At 37.1% G+C, this 19,254-nt stretch overlaps 1 protein-coding gene across 1 annotated transcript in view; it reads left to right on the forward strand.

The window, feature by feature from the left end:
• cdh7a (cadherin 7a) overlaps nt 1-19,254 on the forward strand; it is a 93,520-nt gene that overhangs the window by 9,409 nt on the left and 64,857 nt on the right. The window contains exon 2 of the mRNA XM_051697027.1: nt 4,815-5,271. Within this exon, the coding sequence (XP_051552987.1) occupies nt 5,029-5,271 (243 nt within the window). The 5' untranslated portion in view covers nt 4,815-5,028. The remainder of the gene's footprint in view (nt 1-4,814; nt 5,272-19,254) is intronic.

Here is a 19,254-nt window from a genome sequence, read left to right on the forward strand (position 1 = left end):
TTCATAACTTAAGACATTTTTATATTGTGTTATGAAATAAAAATTGTCTTACCTAGAAAAACAAACGGACACATTTCCATTGTGCGCGCGCTCAGTTCAGATGATGCACAGCAAGAGTTCAGGTGGAGGCGCGTACTGTTATATTACCGTATGTACTGTGTATTTACCTTCCATCACTATATTATATAGTGCTGCAAAGATAGCAATTATTAAACTGCTACAACACAAATCTGTCATATGTTTTTTTTTTTTGTGTGTGTTTTTTTTTTTATTTATCACTTAGGAGAACGTAAAAAAGTGGAATTGGAAGTTGATGTGGTAATTATATTATGGACCTATAACATTGCAGTTACGTTGCCAATAAGTCACAGAAATACCCAGATATTACGAATACATTACACAACTGGACCATTCTGGGTAAGCTTGGGACATTAGGAGGATGTAAAGATGACGCTGTGAATTAGTAATATAATGGTAATGAAATTATGGGCCTGTGACGTTGCTGTTACGTTGCCTGTTAGTAAGTCATGAAATTACCAAAAAGAAATGAATAAATTACGTAACTGGTATGTCGTGTGTTAGCAGGGTTACCCTTATTTTTCTACACACATATAACTTTCTTTTTTTCTATGGAACACAACATGCAATATTAGGCTGGGTTCTACTCTAGGTCATCATTCACTTTCATTGCTTCCTTTTTCCATACAATCAAAAAGTGAATGGGGATTGAGGCTAACATTCTGCATTACTTCTATTTTGATGCTCCATAGAACAAGAAAAAAAAAAGATTTTGTATTTTTAGATGAACTACTCCTTTAAGTTTGTGCAGGACCATTTTGCAATAAGCGGGATGAGGGCCCCCAAGCCAATAGGGGTCCCCGCAAAGCAAGATGATTATTATAATTTTTTAAAATATACTAAAAGCTGCGAGAAAGACTCAGGCAGCTGTTATGGCTTAATTAGACAGTTGTAGGGGGCCCCCTTGTGGCCCGAGAGGGAAGGGAGGGGGTCCTTCAAGAAGGATTTCGCTTAGGGCACTGTATGCCTAGAAACAGCCCTGAGTTTGTGCGCATTTACATAAGCTTTATATATATATATATATATATATATATATAAGCTTTTTTTGTGAAGCGTGTAATGACACAGAAGAAGAAAATAAATATATCAAGTATAAATACTTTATATCAAATATTTCTTTACTGCACCGACAGTTTGCACACTTATAACCAATCATTTCCAGCTCAGATCCTTGCATAATCTTGCCATTGCCACCTTCAAGAGACTGTAAGGGGAAGGGCAGCCATAATAAGAGGGCCATATGCTACTAGTCCTCACTGTGCTATGTTTGATGTCCAGATGCCAGGAGCCTTGCTTGCTCTGTGTTTGAGCATACTGTCCCTGGTGAGCACCACAATCGCTTTTACGCTACAGGGGGGCTATGCCTAGAGAGTGCGCTGAGATCGGTTTTGGAGCTGCATCTCTGGCGGTGGCTGTGGATGCTCTCTCACAGGGCGGTCTGTTTTGGAGCCTTGGCTCTGCTCGTCAGATGGCATGGGGGCCTAATGAGACTTCATCATCCTGTCCCAGACCATTTGGGCGATCTGTGCTGAACACAAAGTCCGGGTACTCAGCCAAGCCTGACAGTGAGCAGATTCGGGCAGAGAAAAAATAGTTAGTGGGGGTGCTGGAAGGAGAGAGGAACAGATATAGTACACTCACGGCATGACATAGTCACATTATAACATACTGTACAGTAATTCAAGATTAGTCTTATTGATGATTTTTCTATTGATCTGTCTAATTTGGAGCAAAGACACAGATGCTGTCTTTGTACCCTGTATGTTTTAATTAAAAGAGAGTGCCAGAAATAAGAAGGGAAATGTTTGTTAAAGATCCTAATGCCAGATGCACACAGATTTTATGTTTTGCAGGATCTCACTGACAACATGATTTGCAGCCCCAAAATCTGTTTTTTTGAAATATTGATTGTCATTGGAAGCGTTGTAATTTTTTTGTTTTTAAACTCCAGCCAGTCCTAGTCTTGATCCTAAATGATTTAGGCACATTTGAAATTTGTCCTGTCATGCAAACCTGTCCTAAGATATTACTTTGGAGCACAGCATTAAGAAATCCTAGGGGTTGTTTCCTGTGTCCTTGTTTGTCGTGTTTTAATGCAAGCCTGATAAATGATCCATATCACCTTCCAGCTCTCTTTATTAGCTGGCACTACGCTATAAGCATTGCAGAATCAAAGCTCTTTTATTTCACAGTGGTGTCATGTAGCATCTCAGTGAAACTCTTGGAGGTCATAGATAATTGAGACATGTAGAGGACTATTTATTTAGCCATAACTGTGTTTTTCTTCATATCTGTTTGCTTTTTTTTTTTCAACTATGTTGAATCCACTCAGCCAAATGTATAGAGATCTAATCATTGCTAAGCACTTGTAATTACCTTATAAAGTAAAGCTTATGATGGAGAATACAGGCTTTAGATGAGACTTTTCTTGGCACTGTGGATTTCAGAAGCAAAGTTCAAGTCATTCTGTTCTCCTCCAGCAGTGCTAGTGCATTGAGATGGGAGGGAATACAAGGAGTGAATGAATTCCCTGAGGGATTCTTTGTGATTTACTCTTCTGTTCACCTTCAGAACTCTACACTCATATATACAATTATTTAGCATTTTCTAGCACAGTCACAGCATCTGTCATATAGCTTAAATGTTAGAATATCGGTTTAGCATCTCGTATTTAAACCCTCTATTACAATGTACCCTTCTACATTCAAGCTGCGATAATCACAGAGTTGTGTTTTTTTCCATAAACTCCAAGCCAAATACGTTGTGCAGTTCTGTAATATGGAAAGCTTGGGTCAGATATTTTCTCGGACAATGAGAGATTTCCGTGGAGATTTCAACATCCTCTTCAACATCAAAATAAGCTGTTAGTGCGTGAATCCTGCTGCAGTGGGTTTTGAACTTCTGGAAGGACAGATTTCTCTAGAGAGCATCTATGTGCTCTAACCAAAACCCTTTTGAACATTCTTTTCCAGACTTGTAAGTGTTTGACTTTAAAAGGATGTTGGAAACACCTAAAAGGCTCTCTTTAACTGAGAAGCTCCAGGGACCCCTTAGGAGGAATTTGTGCCTAAAATTTTGTCATTTCAACTTAGAGTGCACACTTTAATATTGTTCGTCATTGCAATTTGAAGCATGAGGTTTTCTGTACAACACTAAAAAAATCTAGTGTCACTCACATAACACACTTTCATGGTGTGGTGTGGATCAGAAGTTGAAGATCTTAAGTCATGTCCTAAGGGTGAGTTTGTAGGGGTTTGAGCTCCTGAGCAAGTCATTTAACTACTAACTTTGTTCCTAAAGTAAAAATGTACTATAACTTGCAGAGGATAAGAGAGCGCCTGGTAATAACCACTAAGCAATAACACAGCACTGATATTCAGTTCAACAGCAATATTGCTCCTGTGATATATATTTTTTCAATATATATATATATATATTTTTTTATAAAATAGTTCAAAAGTCAAGGAATTAACAGGGTAACTTATATTTCAGACACAAAATGGCCAGTTACTGTGCTAACAAAAATACAGTAGTTACAAACAAAACCAGGATCAACCATTGCATGTCATCGAGCAACACACAGATTGACAGACAGTCAGAGTGATCCAATAGGGGTGGGAATTCAGAGGGACCTGCCGATATGCTATTATACCGATATCCAGGTATTTATGTTTATTAATTGTGATTCAAAACTGTTGTATATTGCAGTCTGTTTCCATTTTACTTATTTCTCATTCACCTTCCCTGGACAAGTGCAAATCATCCTGCCTAATGTCATTGTAGTACTATAGAAGTTGCTTAGAACATAGGCACATCAGTTTAATTAAATTAAACGACCTGAGGGAATAGTGCACCTCGGTAGTAGTGTGTTTTTATTATTACACAGAAAAACCGTGGATCTGTACGGACATCCTTACAAATGAAACAAGTTTTAAACTTCCATTTTAGTCAAATAGAAATAATATGTTGTTCGTAGACCTTATGCTGCAGTATTTTTCATGGTGATCTCATTTTCCCTAAAAATATGAATATTATAAATGTTGTCAAAATATAGATTTTTGGCATTCAAATATAAGGTAAAGATGCATATATATTCACCCATTGCCATCATACAGCAAAGCATGGCATCTCAAAGAATGCTGCTTGTCCAGTTAGAGGACCAGAACTAACAGTTCTACATTAACATAAACTGGTGATAAATGATTATTACAAGCTAGCTACACTGATAGGCTGAAGCCAAATATGACAATTGAGTTACTCTCTCCTACTTTGGAAATGGGTTGGCATATAGGCCTTTATTTGCTTTATTTCTCCAAAACTTTGCATTGGAGCTTTGCCTCTTCCCCTCTCCCTCCATCTCTCCCTCCCTCGCTGGTTTCCTTTAGCCCAAAAGATTAATGTGCTCCACTTTCAGCAGCGCTGTCAAATACCCATCCAGAGGAAAAGGCTGCATGTCCATTTTGCTCACCTGTAGCGGTCTGCCTGCACCTGCTTCTCAGAATGCTTCCTCTGAAATGCCAAAAGTCATGTTGTCTTAAACTGGGGTACAAATGTGATGTGGTATTATAAAAAATGTCAGAAAAACCAGCATGCATATTCGCTGACAGACTTGTTTTTTTCTATATTTCTTTCTTTTTCTAATGTCTCACTGTCTTTTTCATTGTCCCCTCATTCTCACTCTCTCTCTCAATCTCATTCTCTTCAACCTCTCATCCTGATGTCTGTTCTCACAACAGGTTTGAGAGCTTCAACTACAACCATCGTTCATTCCTGTGGTCCTGTCTGTCAATCACTGGTCGGACTGTCTCCTCTACCCTTCTACCTGAGCCAGTGCTGAGGGTGGTGCACAGCTTTCCATAATCCACCTCTAAGCTTTGAGATCTTTGGCACCCATTCATTACGGAGGAGTGAATTTTTTTGTTTCCTTTTTTTCTTTTTCGTTTTGTCCAAATGATGCAGAGGGGCTCTGCAATTTGGAGTGGACTGAGTGTAATGACTGTGCTGCTGTTGGCCCAGTGGGACATGGGCTGCTGGGGAATGACTCTGAACTCAGTCCCTCTCCGTCTGGCTTCTCAGAGGCATATCAGGGCTAATGTGGGCACACCACTTCACAGACACAAGCGCAACTGGGTGTGGAACCAATTCTTCGTCCTGGAGGAGTACACAGGAGACGATCCTCTCTATGTTGGCAAGGTAAAGCACAATACTTCCATTTAAAGAGTTCACATTTCATATAATTTTAGAATGAGATAAAGGAAAACCATTTGGCTTGTTTTCCATGATGGAGAACTCTTGCACAAGACTTGACTCAAACTCAACCAAAATCCCCCCCTTGAATACTTAAAGCTGAAATGTGTATTTTTTTAATGTAAAAATACTTTTTTCTATTCTAGTTTAAAGTGCAGAGACAACTAAAACTATTTGTACAAGTAAGCCATTTAAGTAAGCCAGACAAGTAAGCCATTTGTAGGTTAAATATCACCTAAAATTGTAACACTGTCGCTCTGTGGCACAATCAAAACCTTTCTCTATTTGTTTGGGTATCCCGTCCAGCCCAATTCAGGAACGTTGGCTCAACCAATGGTGTGAGTTTGGAGAGGGACTATTTGTTTGGAATGGAAGAAGGGGGGACTTTTCTGGAATCTATTTGAAAAGAGTGATCATTTTTGCAATTCTTTTAGTGCCTACAGTGTGACAGAAATTACACTCTTCAGTTGTAATTAATGAAGACTATAGGGAAATATCACCATTTATTAATCCTCATCTTGTTCCAAACACATATGGATTTATTTTTGTCCTGGAAAACAAAAGGAGATGTTAGGCAAAAAATGTACAGCCTCAGTTGCCATTCACTTTTATTGTACAGAAAATATTGAATGAAAGTGAATGGTGACTGAGGCAAACATTCTGCCTCCTTTTGTTTTCCATTGAAGAAAAAATGTCATACAAGGGGTCAGTAAATTATTTCAGGATTTTCATTTTTGGGTGATCTGTCCCTTTAATACACCTGCAATAGTAGAGCATAGAAATAGAACGTAGAGTTGTGGTATTTTGAGTTGCAAGGATGTTGGAAAAATTGGCACAGGAGTGAAGTAAGGGGCTGTCTATGTACCCCTGAGTTTTCAGTTAGATCTGTATTAGTCTCTCAGAAATCTTAGCCTCTAACTATGCATGATGTAATAAAGCTAATGCACTGTCCCAAGAGTACTGCAGTCATTCCTTATGGCATCTCTATTTCAAGTTTAGGGTGTGCATAGACTCTTTGCAGCCTGCTGTAAGTTGCCTTACCTGTCCTGTGCTTAGTGTCATGCTTTAGTGTTAGAAATACATCCAGAGACTGCCTGCTAACTGAGCTGACATGTTTATTTAGATAATGTATTTTGGGTGCCCAGAAGCCAGCGGAGCTGTCCAGTCACACAGACTTATTTCTCTGGAGTGTCTGGCAAAGCCTCCTGCCTCAAAACCCACCAGCTGCACGTGATCACCGGTTCTACTTACCATATGACAGTTATTAAACATGACTACCTAGTGTGCATGGACTACGCATACAGAGCTCTCTTAAAGGAATAGTTCACCCGAAAATGAAAATTCTGTCATTATTAATTTACTCATGGCATTCTGTGGAATACAAAAGGTGAATTTTCAAAGTATTTCCTTCTTGCCACTTTTTTCCATATAATGATAGTGAATGAGGACTCACTCCAACATGAAAAAAAAAGCATCATAAAAGTGGTCCATTTGACTCTTTTATGTAGCCACATGATAGCTTTGTAGAGAACACACCAAAATGTCACGATTCACTAAAATGTTCTGACATCAGCCCTGGCTCTCTTCGGCGTGATCATGATTTCATAAAAGAAGTTACAATGTCCAATTTTTGAACGAATGATTTGTTTGAGTCAAATCTATGCCATAATCAGTTGATTCAGTTCACAGAAGCGGTCAGAATGATTTGTTTAACAAATCGGACTGATTCTGTTCTCAAGTTCAACTCACTGACAACTCACTGATCCGGTCGCAGTTGCTGCAGCCTTCTGGAGGGGAAGATGTTTAGTGAATAACCACTTAAAATGGGGCCTGTTCATTAAATAAAGCTATCTTATGACTTAAGAAGACTTGGAACATAGTGCACACGAGTCTTTTGGACCACTTTTGTGACCACTTTTCCATCCTTTAAAAAGCCTGAAAGTGCCCATTTATTGCAGTTGCATGGAAATGAGTGACCATTACAGTTGTTCTAAATTTCTCCTTTTGTGTTCCACAGACGAAAGAAAGTCATATTGGTTTAAAAAGACATACAGTTTTTGGTGAACTATCCCTTTAACACAGACTCTTACAGAGGAATAAAGAACTAATAAAAGTAGAAGATACTGTACTTTTGTAAGAAAGTGCAGAAAATGCTTGATATTACAGTTGTTTTCAGATCATCTTTAATTGGTACAGAATATTGAAACATTTTAAACACTTATGTTCTATGTGATTGTCACAATTGCTGATATAATGTGTGGAGTTTTTCTGACTGCATCTGCCAATTAGAAAGCATCCCCTCTTCCTTACTGCCCATCAAAGTCACATAAAACCTCACATGCATGTAACTCTTGCTCCTGATTATTCTATAATGCTCATCTACCATATCAGTACCTTGTAATGATGTGTCAATCTGTCTCCTTAATGAACCGCATGTAAAGAACATATGCTCTCTCTGCCAGCACACTGCATACATGTAGCGTGCGATCAGAGTCATTAGGAATTATAATCAGGCAATTTTAAAAGCTTCCCTTAAAATTAATTTTCACAGATTTTAAGTGAAAGCTTCAGAGATTGAAAGTTGTCATATGCATTCCATTCAAAGCCTAGCGTAGACTTTTAAGTGTTTCTTGGTTGTAATTTTCCTCATATTAATGCTTGAGTGTGCAGATATGGTGAGGGGTTGTTTGATCAAAACAGATTGGCATGTGGATGTTCATGCGTTTAATGTGTATTGCATGCATTGTTTGATCAAAACTCTTTGATATGATGTGGATTTTATAGCCTACACTAAATGATCCTAAAGGAATTCTTACGCTCAGAGAGAGAAAGAGGGAAAAAAAAGCCTCATCACAGAAAGGATGCTGCTTTTTTTTTATATATATTGGCTCCAGTTCACTAGCAGTGTGATTGCTCAGAATTGTTAGTACTGTAGTTATCTCAATGCTAAATGCAAACACAGCCAAACACTTTCCCCTTTTCAAGATAATGAGCCAGATACTCCAACATGCCACCTGTTATACTATCCTTGTTTTTTTTTTTTTTTTTTTTTGTACAGTACAATATCTCTCAGCTGCAACATTACACACACACATCACTACCATAACACACTCAAGCCCTGACAGCCAGGTTGAACCTTATTAGATTTTGGCTCATCTCCAATTCACTCAACCCCAAGGGATCTGGGCAAAATTGAAATGACTGAACACAAATGTTTCCCCCTCACTGAATGATGATCAGCAGAGTAATGTGCAGTATACGTCTGAAATGGATGGACTCTCTATCTTTCTCTCTGCTGAATTTATTGTGCATAATGGTCATTGGCTTTAACTTTCTCTTCTCCTTCAGACGTGTCTTTTAAGTAGTCATCCATCCTTTGATCACAAGTGAGCATGAAATGTGGTCTTATTCATTAGAATGTCTATTAGCTTAATATAATACAGATATAAATGACAGGGTCTTCACCAACAACTAACCAAGAAATCTTGTATACCATTTTCATATTCTCTTTCTTGTTATGCCACCTACTTTATAACTCCATGTACTCATGAGTAAGTTATGAGTAGTGGTTGAACGACATGGATTCTAGATTTAGAGAGCAGGGTGGCTGATGGATGATATTATAACAATTTAATTATAGCAAATAAGTTGTACACAAAACTTCTTTTTCAACATAAATAGTATTTTATTTTTTAATAAAAAAAAAAAAAAGAAAAAAAAAAAGTATTTTAGTGAAAACAGAAAATGTGCATTATCCAGGCAGAATGCAGTAACTACAGCAAAAAAAAAAAAAAAAAAATTACTTCAAAATTACTTGGTTTTAGTGTGGATTTTGTAGTTATTGAAATTTTTAAACTATGTTTTTTTTTCTGACTCTGAGCATAACAGGACAGAGAACAGTCTGAGAGACCTGATTTCGGTTAACTCAGTTTTGAAAAAAAGTGTAGTTACTGCGTTTTTATTCTGCAAGTTGGTAGAATTTGGAACTGGGACTATGCAGAATGACCACTTCTGTTAATAGGCCAGTTGAGCACAGTCATCGGTCGATGCTGACAATCTCAAAATGGCCAAATACTGTATAAGCCAATTAATTCACCTGACGGATATATCGGTCTATTACTATTTATAAGAGCAACCTGGTCTCATAGTGAAAACGTGACTCTATACAAATGTTTGCTAAACTTATTATATGTGTCTCCAGGTACAATCTCCTGCAGTTTCCTGGTGAAATGAACACTAAAGATGCTACAACAACTGTGTGTTTTATTCACTTTCACTCAAATCATGACTTTAATGGCTGAATATGACTTTATAAATACTTATTTTTCTCTCTATTACTCAGACCTTGTTATTTTATGGTATTGACACACATTTACTCTAACACATCTTTTGAAAAACAATACATTTTAATGCTTGTATTACAGACCCACCTACATATACCCTTATTCTGGGATGACTGGCTTGCATGGTAGCTTACCTCATAGAGAGTTGGGCATTGAGTCAGAGGACTGCTATGTCCAGCTATGAACTCAAGCTGACATGTGACTTGACAGAGTCATTAAAGTTACATGAAATGATGTGGTTGCTTCAGAAAATGTGCTTTTCATTTCACTTCTGTATTTTAAAACACTGTTTGTTAGATTTAGGCATTGATTAGGTAAGGATGTCTTTTTAACGTCTCGTTTATATTTTAAAACACTATTGGTTAGGTTGAGGCGTTGATTTGGTAAGAATGTCTTTTTTAAACATCTCATTTATATTTTAAAACACTATTGGTTAGGTTCAGGCTAAAGTTTTATGTTAGGGAGGTATTGTTTTAAAAAGATCAGTCTAATATTCACCTTAAAAACCTTGTCTGAATACGACACCATTTTACTCGCTTTTGGTGCCCCCAGCTGGACATTTCACTGGAAAACTACAGCCAAACGTGTAATAAAAATGTTGAAATGCAAAAATGTTATGGTCACTTAAATTTCATGAGATCAGGCTGTATAGGAGAGAGGGAGTACTCGTACTTTTTTTTTCTTTTTTTTTTTTACTACTAAGCTCATGTAATGTTAATGCAGAATGTTGAAAGATGTGTGCTGTTATAAATGATTAGACAAACACACTTCACAACCAGAGATTCCATGCTGAGACTCCAGAGTTACTGAAGGATTTAAAGTTTTGGAACAGTTTTTTTACATTTTGTCTCCACCAGTGTCCATTATCCACAACCTTGCCATTTAAATCTGTCTTTGCAAGAAACAGAAGAAACCTTTCATTTGCATCTCCAATCAACACTTCAAATAACATTTTATGCTCTTGGTTTAATACTTTATTGATTGTCTCTCACTTGTGATTCACACTGGAAAACAAGTTTTTTATTACTGTGAACAAAGAGCAGAGAAGCGTACAGAGAAACTTATACTGAACCAAACATGTGGTTGGACATACAGCACACGATCTACTAACCCATTGCTATCTGGGAAATTATACCAGAATGAATTTAATGAATATGTCTTTGCCATATTCATATTGTACCATCAGCGACTGGGATTATTGCCCATGGTGACCTCTTTGCAGCCTGATGAATATGTATATGACAGGTCCAGCTTGAATAAAATACTCAAACGAGGGGATGTCACAGAGAGTGCGATGAATAATGCATATCCGTGTCTCCGGGGTGGGTTCAGTAATATCAACAATTATTAGAAATGACCCCAGTGTCTCCAATGAAAGTACACATTCATTACAGCACTTCCAGGCTAGTTCACTTCAGAATAAGCATAAACAAGTGTCCGGTGTTGTTAATAGTTCCGCTACACTAAGTTTTTTGGACCTTAAATACTGGCATATTGTGAAAGCTGACATGTTTTCAATGTTAAAATACTTTCTCCTGTCCCAGCTTAATATGCAGAGACTACGGTAAATCATTTGTACGCTAATTTCCCGAAAAAGTGTAAACTTTTCGGGATTATATCTTGCTATTAGCGCTATTAAATCTTGCTCTGTTTGTGCATCCCGGCCTGCCCGACACATTAGTGTTGACTCAACCAATGGCGTGAATTTGTGGCAGGATTATCTGTTTGTTCAACCAATGGTAGACATGAGGAGTTTTCAGGAAAGCTGTTTGAAAAAAAAAGCAAACAAAAAAACATTATTTTTGCAATTCCATTTGGTGATGCTAGTGGCACAGAAAGTACATACTTCAGCTTAAAAGATCTTGCCTGTGGTTGAGAATCACAGGATTAAATGGAACAGTATCATGGGCCTCTCAGCTGCTTATTGTCCCACCATTCTCAACTTTGAGCTTCATAAGATCTGCTGTGCTTGTCAGTTTGAATCCCTTAGCCGGGCGTTGAGTGTCCGATCATATTCTGCCTGTATTCACTGAGTGCACCAGAGAAAAAGGCTTTGAAACCAACCTTAATTGAGGGGATCCTTTGATGATGAAGTCTGTGTAATAGCACGGGGGGAGTGTTCCCAAGCCGACTTCTGTTGCAGCCCATTTGCATTTCCTTCTCCGACCCTGCCAAAAACAACTCATAACCCACCTTATAAATGTGTGTTTAATGAGAAGCAGACCAGGAGTGCCGCTGTAACCCCTCACCGGGGATGCGAGATCCACACTTCTCTCCCCTCCGGCCACTGGGAGGCTTTTGTCAGTCTGGCCAAGCAGATTAAACAAGCTCTCCATCGCGGCCGCCCTCCCACTACATCAATGATTTGCGCAAGCTGAATTAAACAAAATGAAACAGAAGAGAATGAGCTCTTTTCATGTTGTGGATCAACAAGCATTCCCCAAATCCTCTTTGGAGTGATTTATAACATATGCTGGGTAATTAAATGCAATGCGGGAGGAGATGGGCTGCTTTTCATCTGCATGCCAGTCTGTACTGGTCCATGCCACGGCTATTTGTCATCAGTGCAGATGAAAGTCATTGGGTTGGCAGTCACGGCCCGAGCACTGGTGCCAATCCTGTGTGTTTCCGCACAAACTCTCGTATACACACAAAACAAAGAGGTACACAGTGTTTGGGAGTAAATATATAAAAAATTGTAATGCAGCTAATATAACAACATTTTAAGAGTAATGTAACAGTAGCTCAGCTGTTTTAAACACAGTGTAGCTTGTACTATAACAAGCTATTTTTCCAATGAGTAGCGGTGTAGTATGACAAAACGTTACATCAGTGTTTTTCATGTCACATTGTTTTGCACATACAGTTCCAAAGCTGGGCGAACTGATCAATCAATCGATCGATCAATCAATCAGTCTGTCTGTCTGTCTGTCTGTTATCTATGATGTCTATAATCTGATAGTTGTGTATTAAAAAAATATCATTAAAGATATTGATATGTAGTTACTTTTGGTTAGAAATTTGTGTAGCTAACTACGTGTTTAAAAGAGTAGCATGAGTGTAGTGTAACTACTTTGAATTATGAGAAGCTTTTAGGTTGCAAAGCTTTGGTTTCAAATTAGCTTTCTCAACACCGTTGGCACCTATACCTGTACACTCACTGACCAGCACACATTTATATGGGTTTTATACAGAAACACCCACAAAAGGGGAATGCGAAGAAAGTGAATCATGTCTTTTTTCAGATAATTAAGGGTAAGGGCATTGACGGTGTCTAGTCACAGAGGTGCTTTTTAATAGAATCTGGCAGCATTTCTCATATGGAGAGTGATATGAGCTGATACCTTTGAATCTAATGACAGAGGATAAGGAATCTTCTACAATAAGGATGAAACGAGGCTCACACTTCTTCAGCGAAGAGCAGCTCTACAACACAATAAAATACCATTTGCATTTATATAGCACTCTGCAGGTGTTGATTCAGGTGAAATATTAGAACAGGGGGAGGAATCCCACACCACAAGAGCATATTGAAAATGCACCGGCAAATAGATCCAATATGTAAAAAGCTATCACGTACAAATGACTGCCTTTTCTCACCGATTCAGCTGTTTGTCTTATTATAGGCTGGATTTTAGTCTGGCTCTTGATTACCCTGGATGGTAAGGCAGTTTTAAAAGGAGAGGAAAATTACTACAAAATGCTACATTACCTGAGCTTGGAATAGGAGACAATACTCGTCCTGATTCTGTTGTTAGACATTAGAAGTCACAAACAAAAAACACTGACACATGAACAGCGCCAGAATGCCAAGCTAGGTTTCTTTCACCTTTAAACAGTGAGCCAAGGGTATCTCTAAGGCAACTGTCGCTTTAATGACACTATGTAGGTCTGTGCTTATGTGCTTACATGGCAAATATATCTCAATAGCTTTGCTGTCTTTTTCATAGAATATATGAAAATAAATCCAGAATGGAATCAAATATTCCTTTAAGAAACTAAAAATTAGTATTTCACAACAAAAAGTTATAATACAAAATGCATCTTAACAATTAGGCTTAAAAGGATAGTTCACCCCAAAATGAAAGTTTTCCCATGATTCACTCACCCTCATGTTGCTCCAAATCTGTATGTCTTTCTTTGTTCTGTGGAACACAAATAGAGATGTTAGGCAGTATGTTAGCCTCAGCCACCATTCACTTTCTTTGTATGAAAAAAAGAGATGCAGTAAAAGTAAATTGTGACAGGCTTAGGGTGAACAGAATGCAGACATAATTGTAATTTTTGGGTGAACCATTTCTTTCAATCCTTAGCTATTTGCAATATAACTATTTGTAGTATAACTAGTTGCCACAAGGAAAACTCTGAAGCCAAGTCACTGTGTGCAAACGTGAGAATTTGTGCCTTCTTCTACATAGTCCAGTGATTCACTCACCCCTGTTCGTCAACCTGAAACAGAATGCAGTCATCCTCAAAGAGCAATGCTAATCATGCTATCACTGCAAAACTAGGTTACCTTCTCCTCTAGGAAATGGCAGAAAGAAAGAAGGTTGTTTGTACCACTTCTTGAAGCTAATGCTACTTAGAATCACGAACAAAACACATGCCGTCTTCTGCCATTCAGAGATAAAATCAAATATGGTACATTTTATGAAAATTTGCCATAGTTCTTGCATAATAGAGCTGTTCAGTTTATAGTCCTAAAAACTGGAAGAGAATTACGGGTCAATACCACGCAATTTTCAAAAAAGGACTCCCACAAGGTTGCAAGTTTTCATGCTTGACAAATCAAACAGCCATGGTATGTCTAATGTAGCAACTTAACATTTTTTTTTTTTTTTTTTTTTTTTTTTAAATAAAGCACAGTGTCTAAATTTCAAAATTCATGTTTGAAGTATGACTTTGTGTAATTTATGTTGTAGAGTAAAATTGGAATGTCTTTTCAAGTTATGTTCACCACAGACCTTATTTCACTCAAAAATCAAAAACTCCTATTGTAAAAAGCCATCGGAAATTCCAGATGGAACCCAGAGCAAATTAGCCTGCCGTGTTGGCCTTCAAATTGTCGTCATGACTGAATAGCAATATTAACATTGTTTAACAGAGGTATTATTTTTATTTCTTTTTTTTTTCTTTTTGTAAAACCATAGTAACCACAAATAAAACCATGCATGGTTCATTGCTAGTAATCTAACTATGGTTTCCCCAAAGCAAACTGTGATATTTGTAATGAAAAATAGTATCCCAAACAAGTAGAAACTAAAACTACATATGCCATACTTATAAAATGTATATACATATGTATTTATTTGTAAAATATTTAATTTATATTACATATAAATAAATAAAAAATCCCATTACCGATTATTTAAAGTTTCTACAACATTTCTGCCATATGACCTAGTTACTAGAGCTACTATTAGGAAAACTATGGTAAATTTGCATGTCACCATACAGTTCATAATGTTTTTTATATTAATTAAAGGTGCACTCAGTCATTTTTTAGGTCATGTCGTCTTGGACTTATACTGACACCTAGGTGCTTGGATGCAGCATCATTCAAGCTCAGTAGTTTTCAGTTACAGATGCCAAATTCACTATTTACAGTCACACATGATTAATTAAATTCATGAGTGCAAGAGTCCAATAACAGGATGGTTACTGAGTTTAAGCAAGTAGTATCCAACATGGGACCCACCATGAGGGGACCCTCTCCATGTACTGTAGAATAAAACTGCTTTTCTAAGGTTACTGATATGACTGGAGTCTTCATTTCATGTGAGTAAATATGATTATATACATATTTTTCAAAATGACTTAATTTTTTTTAGGAATAAAACTTTTTAGAAAGAAAAAAATAAATAAATAAATACTGAGTTACCCTATAAATTAAATTAGCCCTTTGGAGGAATCTTTAGAAATTACAGAAATATAAGGAATTTCTACAGATTTGTTAGTAAGATGTGGCTCATTTTGCTGTGCTTGATCTTCAGACAAGAGGCACGTTGAATGCTTTGATTGAGCAGATATTGTTAATTAAGAGAGGCACCATCTGTAATATAGCTAGCTGTGCAATTTCAGTCACAGTTTCTAAATCACTATGAAGAAATTACACAAAATCAGAGTGAACGCCTCACTGGTGCCAATCACTCCAGAAATGACACCCATATCAATTGTGCTATTTATTGCGAAGTTCGTTTTAGTTTCAAAGTCACTCATTAGGTGGGATTTTGAGAGAAGTAATTGATGTGCGCTGGCAGGCAAGACCTTCGCATTTGCCATATTCATAATCATTCCATATTTGGAGGGAGTGAGAGCAGTTAAGTGGGGGAGCGTCATATTAAGGGCATCCCTGCAGGATGCAAGAAGGAGACAGATGAACAGTAAATTAGCTGTGTGTGAAACAGACAGCGTTTGTAATCTCACAACGTAATTGGGCTAGCTGGTTTGCCAGAGACAGATGACAAGGATGTAATGACAGTCTTCATTTGTCTTCTATATTGCGTTGGAATGCATTGGCAGCGTGAGACTAGTCCTGATCCAGTTGAAGAAAATGTTGTGTTGGTGGGGATCATCCACGTCAACAACCACCCACGTAGCAGACTCAGAGTCAGACAATTCACGTAACATGACTCACCCGAATAGTTCATTAGGGCTTGCTGGCAGATCTCACTAAAGGCTTACAGAGAAGGTGAGCGTTCATCCCTAGACTTCACAGTTCTAACTGGTTCCCTTCAGTAGATCCCCTACTTTCTTCTTCTCTCCCACACTTCAGGCCCTGTTCTTCCTCCTCTCGTTCTCATTTTTAGCCTCTTGTTCTTGTTCTCGACAGCCCATTAACTTGCACCTTTTCACATCTCCGTCTCTCCACTTCTTAAATCTTTTTGATGGCTTTCTCTGTGCTGAAAAAGAGGCAAAGGCCAAGAGACAGAGGACTAAGTCAAGAGGCGACCCCAGTGCTGCTTTCCTGCATAGCAGAGTGATTCACCCATCTGCTTGTATTTACACGGGCACTCATATACAAAAGGCTGTGCTCAAGGAACTGTCTGCGAACATACAGCTTTGGTGTTATAGTAGATATGAACATCAAAACTGAAAAGTGACCAAAGGGATCTCAGTCAAATCTTGACTGAAAAACTTGGAACAAAAGTTCCAACATTAAGAAAATCTACACTTCCTTAAAGATATAAGAATTTCAAAATTCCAAAAATTTTAAAACTGAAAATTCTGTCATGACATGTCTCAAACTGGTTCTTGCGACATGATGTCATGACGTTTGGATATGAGACTTAGAAGAACTAATGAGATTTGCTGTTATTGATGCAGTCGCCATATTGGATTTCAATGCTGTTAATGAACTTGGTTGTTGATTTGATATGAGAGTTAAATGTTAACTCAATTTGCTCAATCGACAGCATTTGCGCTATAATGTTGATTACCACAAAAATGTATTTCGACTTGTTCCTCCTTTTCTTTAAAAAAAGCAAAAATCGAGGTTACAGTGAGACACTTGCAATGAAAGTGAATGTGGCCCATTTTTGGGGGGTTTAAATACATAAATGTGAAGCTTATAATTATATTAAAGCACTTAAATTAATTCTTCTGTTAAAACTTGTGTATTATTTGAGCTGTAAATTTGTTTAAATTGTCATTTTTACAGTCATTTTAGGGTTTGTTGGCATCACATCTTCATGGTATCGAAGTTGTAAAATTGGCTATAACTTCACACAGAAAAGGTTTGTAAGTGATTTTATCACACTAAAATAATGTTTACATGCATATCCTTTATGTTTTGTGTCTAAACTTTTGAAACAGTGAGTATTTTAACGTTCAAAAACTAGCCCCTATTCACCTCCATTGTAAGTGCCTCACTATAACCCAGATTTTTTATTTTGTTTTTTTTAAAGAAAAGGAGGAACGAGTCTTTATTAATTTTTGTGGTAATCAACATTATGACACAAATGCTGTCAATTGAGCTTAACTTGTACTTAACCTGGAACATTCCTTTAATTTCTATTTTTGTGAGAACTATTCTTTTAACAGCATACATATTCTGTGAACAAATGAAAAGAACCAAAAACATTTTTGCACATTATTTTTAGAAAAATATTCAATTTATTAGGCAGTGAATAAACTTATATAGGTTAAACATTTTATCAACATGTGTGTTCCCTTGGAATCAAGCCCATGATCTTGGTGTTGCTGGTACAGTGGTGCCATTCTCTACCAAAGGAGCTAAAGAAACTAGCTAAAAGTACAGATGTGTTAGATTATCTTTCATGAAATGTTGGCTGTGATTTGGAAGTTTAATGCTTTACATACAATGACAATAATTTTGACAGCTTTAATTATGTATACATTTATAATTATCATGATGATTCTGCGAGTTTTGGGCAATAAAGCTGAGCCCACAAAAACTAATGATCTGCAGTCATCATCACAGTAAATTATGGTTAGAGAGTAAACATTCTGAAAAAATAAATTCAGACTGTGAACGCAGACTCAGGCCCAGCCACACAACAATTATCACATTGAAGTTGGCCTTGGAGAACTGCCAGTGCTGACATTCAAACACACATTTACTTTGATTAATTTAACTCAAATGGCATTAGCACACTAAGATCCGGTACTGAAACCATTGTTTTTTTGATTAACCGACATTATATGTGGACCAGTGCTGCTTTATTGGCAAGTAAACTGCATCCTAAACCAGATGTGACTTGACAGAAGCTTCGATAGGACTAGAAATACAGTAAATGGGTCATTGACAACATGGATGTGTGTGTGTGTGTGTGTTTAAAGGAAACTATATTTTTAGATGCTGTAACTGGTCACCATTTCTTTCCAATCACCAATCACCGTTAGCAAAGGTGCATTGCATGTAGTCTCACAATTAATGAGGTTATAAAAACTGCAAGCATAAGTATAAAAGAATTAAGAATATGCTGTTTAAAATCGTTTTAGATGAAGTATACCACAGGACTCATCTCTCACTGGTAACTACCCAAATTCAGTTGTTGTTTTGTGCCATGAAAGTACAGTAATACAGCTAAGCTGTTTAAACACTGTAAAAGATGCCTTTTTTTAGCATTTTAGAAAAATAGCATTATAAAGACTTATATGGTAGAACTGGAATATTTAAGTGAAGCAAACAAATTGTCTTTTAAATCTGGCAAGCTCTTGTACATGAAAGTAGTGCTCCACAGTGGAAGACAGTCTCTTGAGAAATGTGGAATTAAGGACCATAAAACATTAGATTTGAATAAAGGAAGACTAAGGAAATCATTAAAAGTTAAGGGATGAAAAGCTAGGGACTTTTTGTGGCTTATGAGCACAATAAAATCTCTAAGCTACAATACAAGAAATAAACCAAGTTAATAAAACTATTCACTGTTGGTGAAATACCAATTCACTTACCATAAAATACCAACAGCATGAGAAAAAGGCTCATAATAAGGATATCTGGACTGTGAATATAATTGGACTCTGTTTGTAATTTGGTGCAATAGAACGCTTTTTTATAAAATATTATTACTAATGGCATTGTTGGCACTATTTAAACACAATGGTGAAGATGAAACATTTT

Source organism: Myxocyprinus asiaticus, chromosome 5, assembly GCF_019703515.2.
Source record: "Myxocyprinus asiaticus isolate MX2 ecotype Aquarium Trade chromosome 5, UBuf_Myxa_2, whole genome shotgun sequence".
NCBI classification, from domain to species: domain Eukaryota; kingdom Metazoa; phylum Chordata; class Actinopteri; order Cypriniformes; family Catostomidae; genus Myxocyprinus; species Myxocyprinus asiaticus.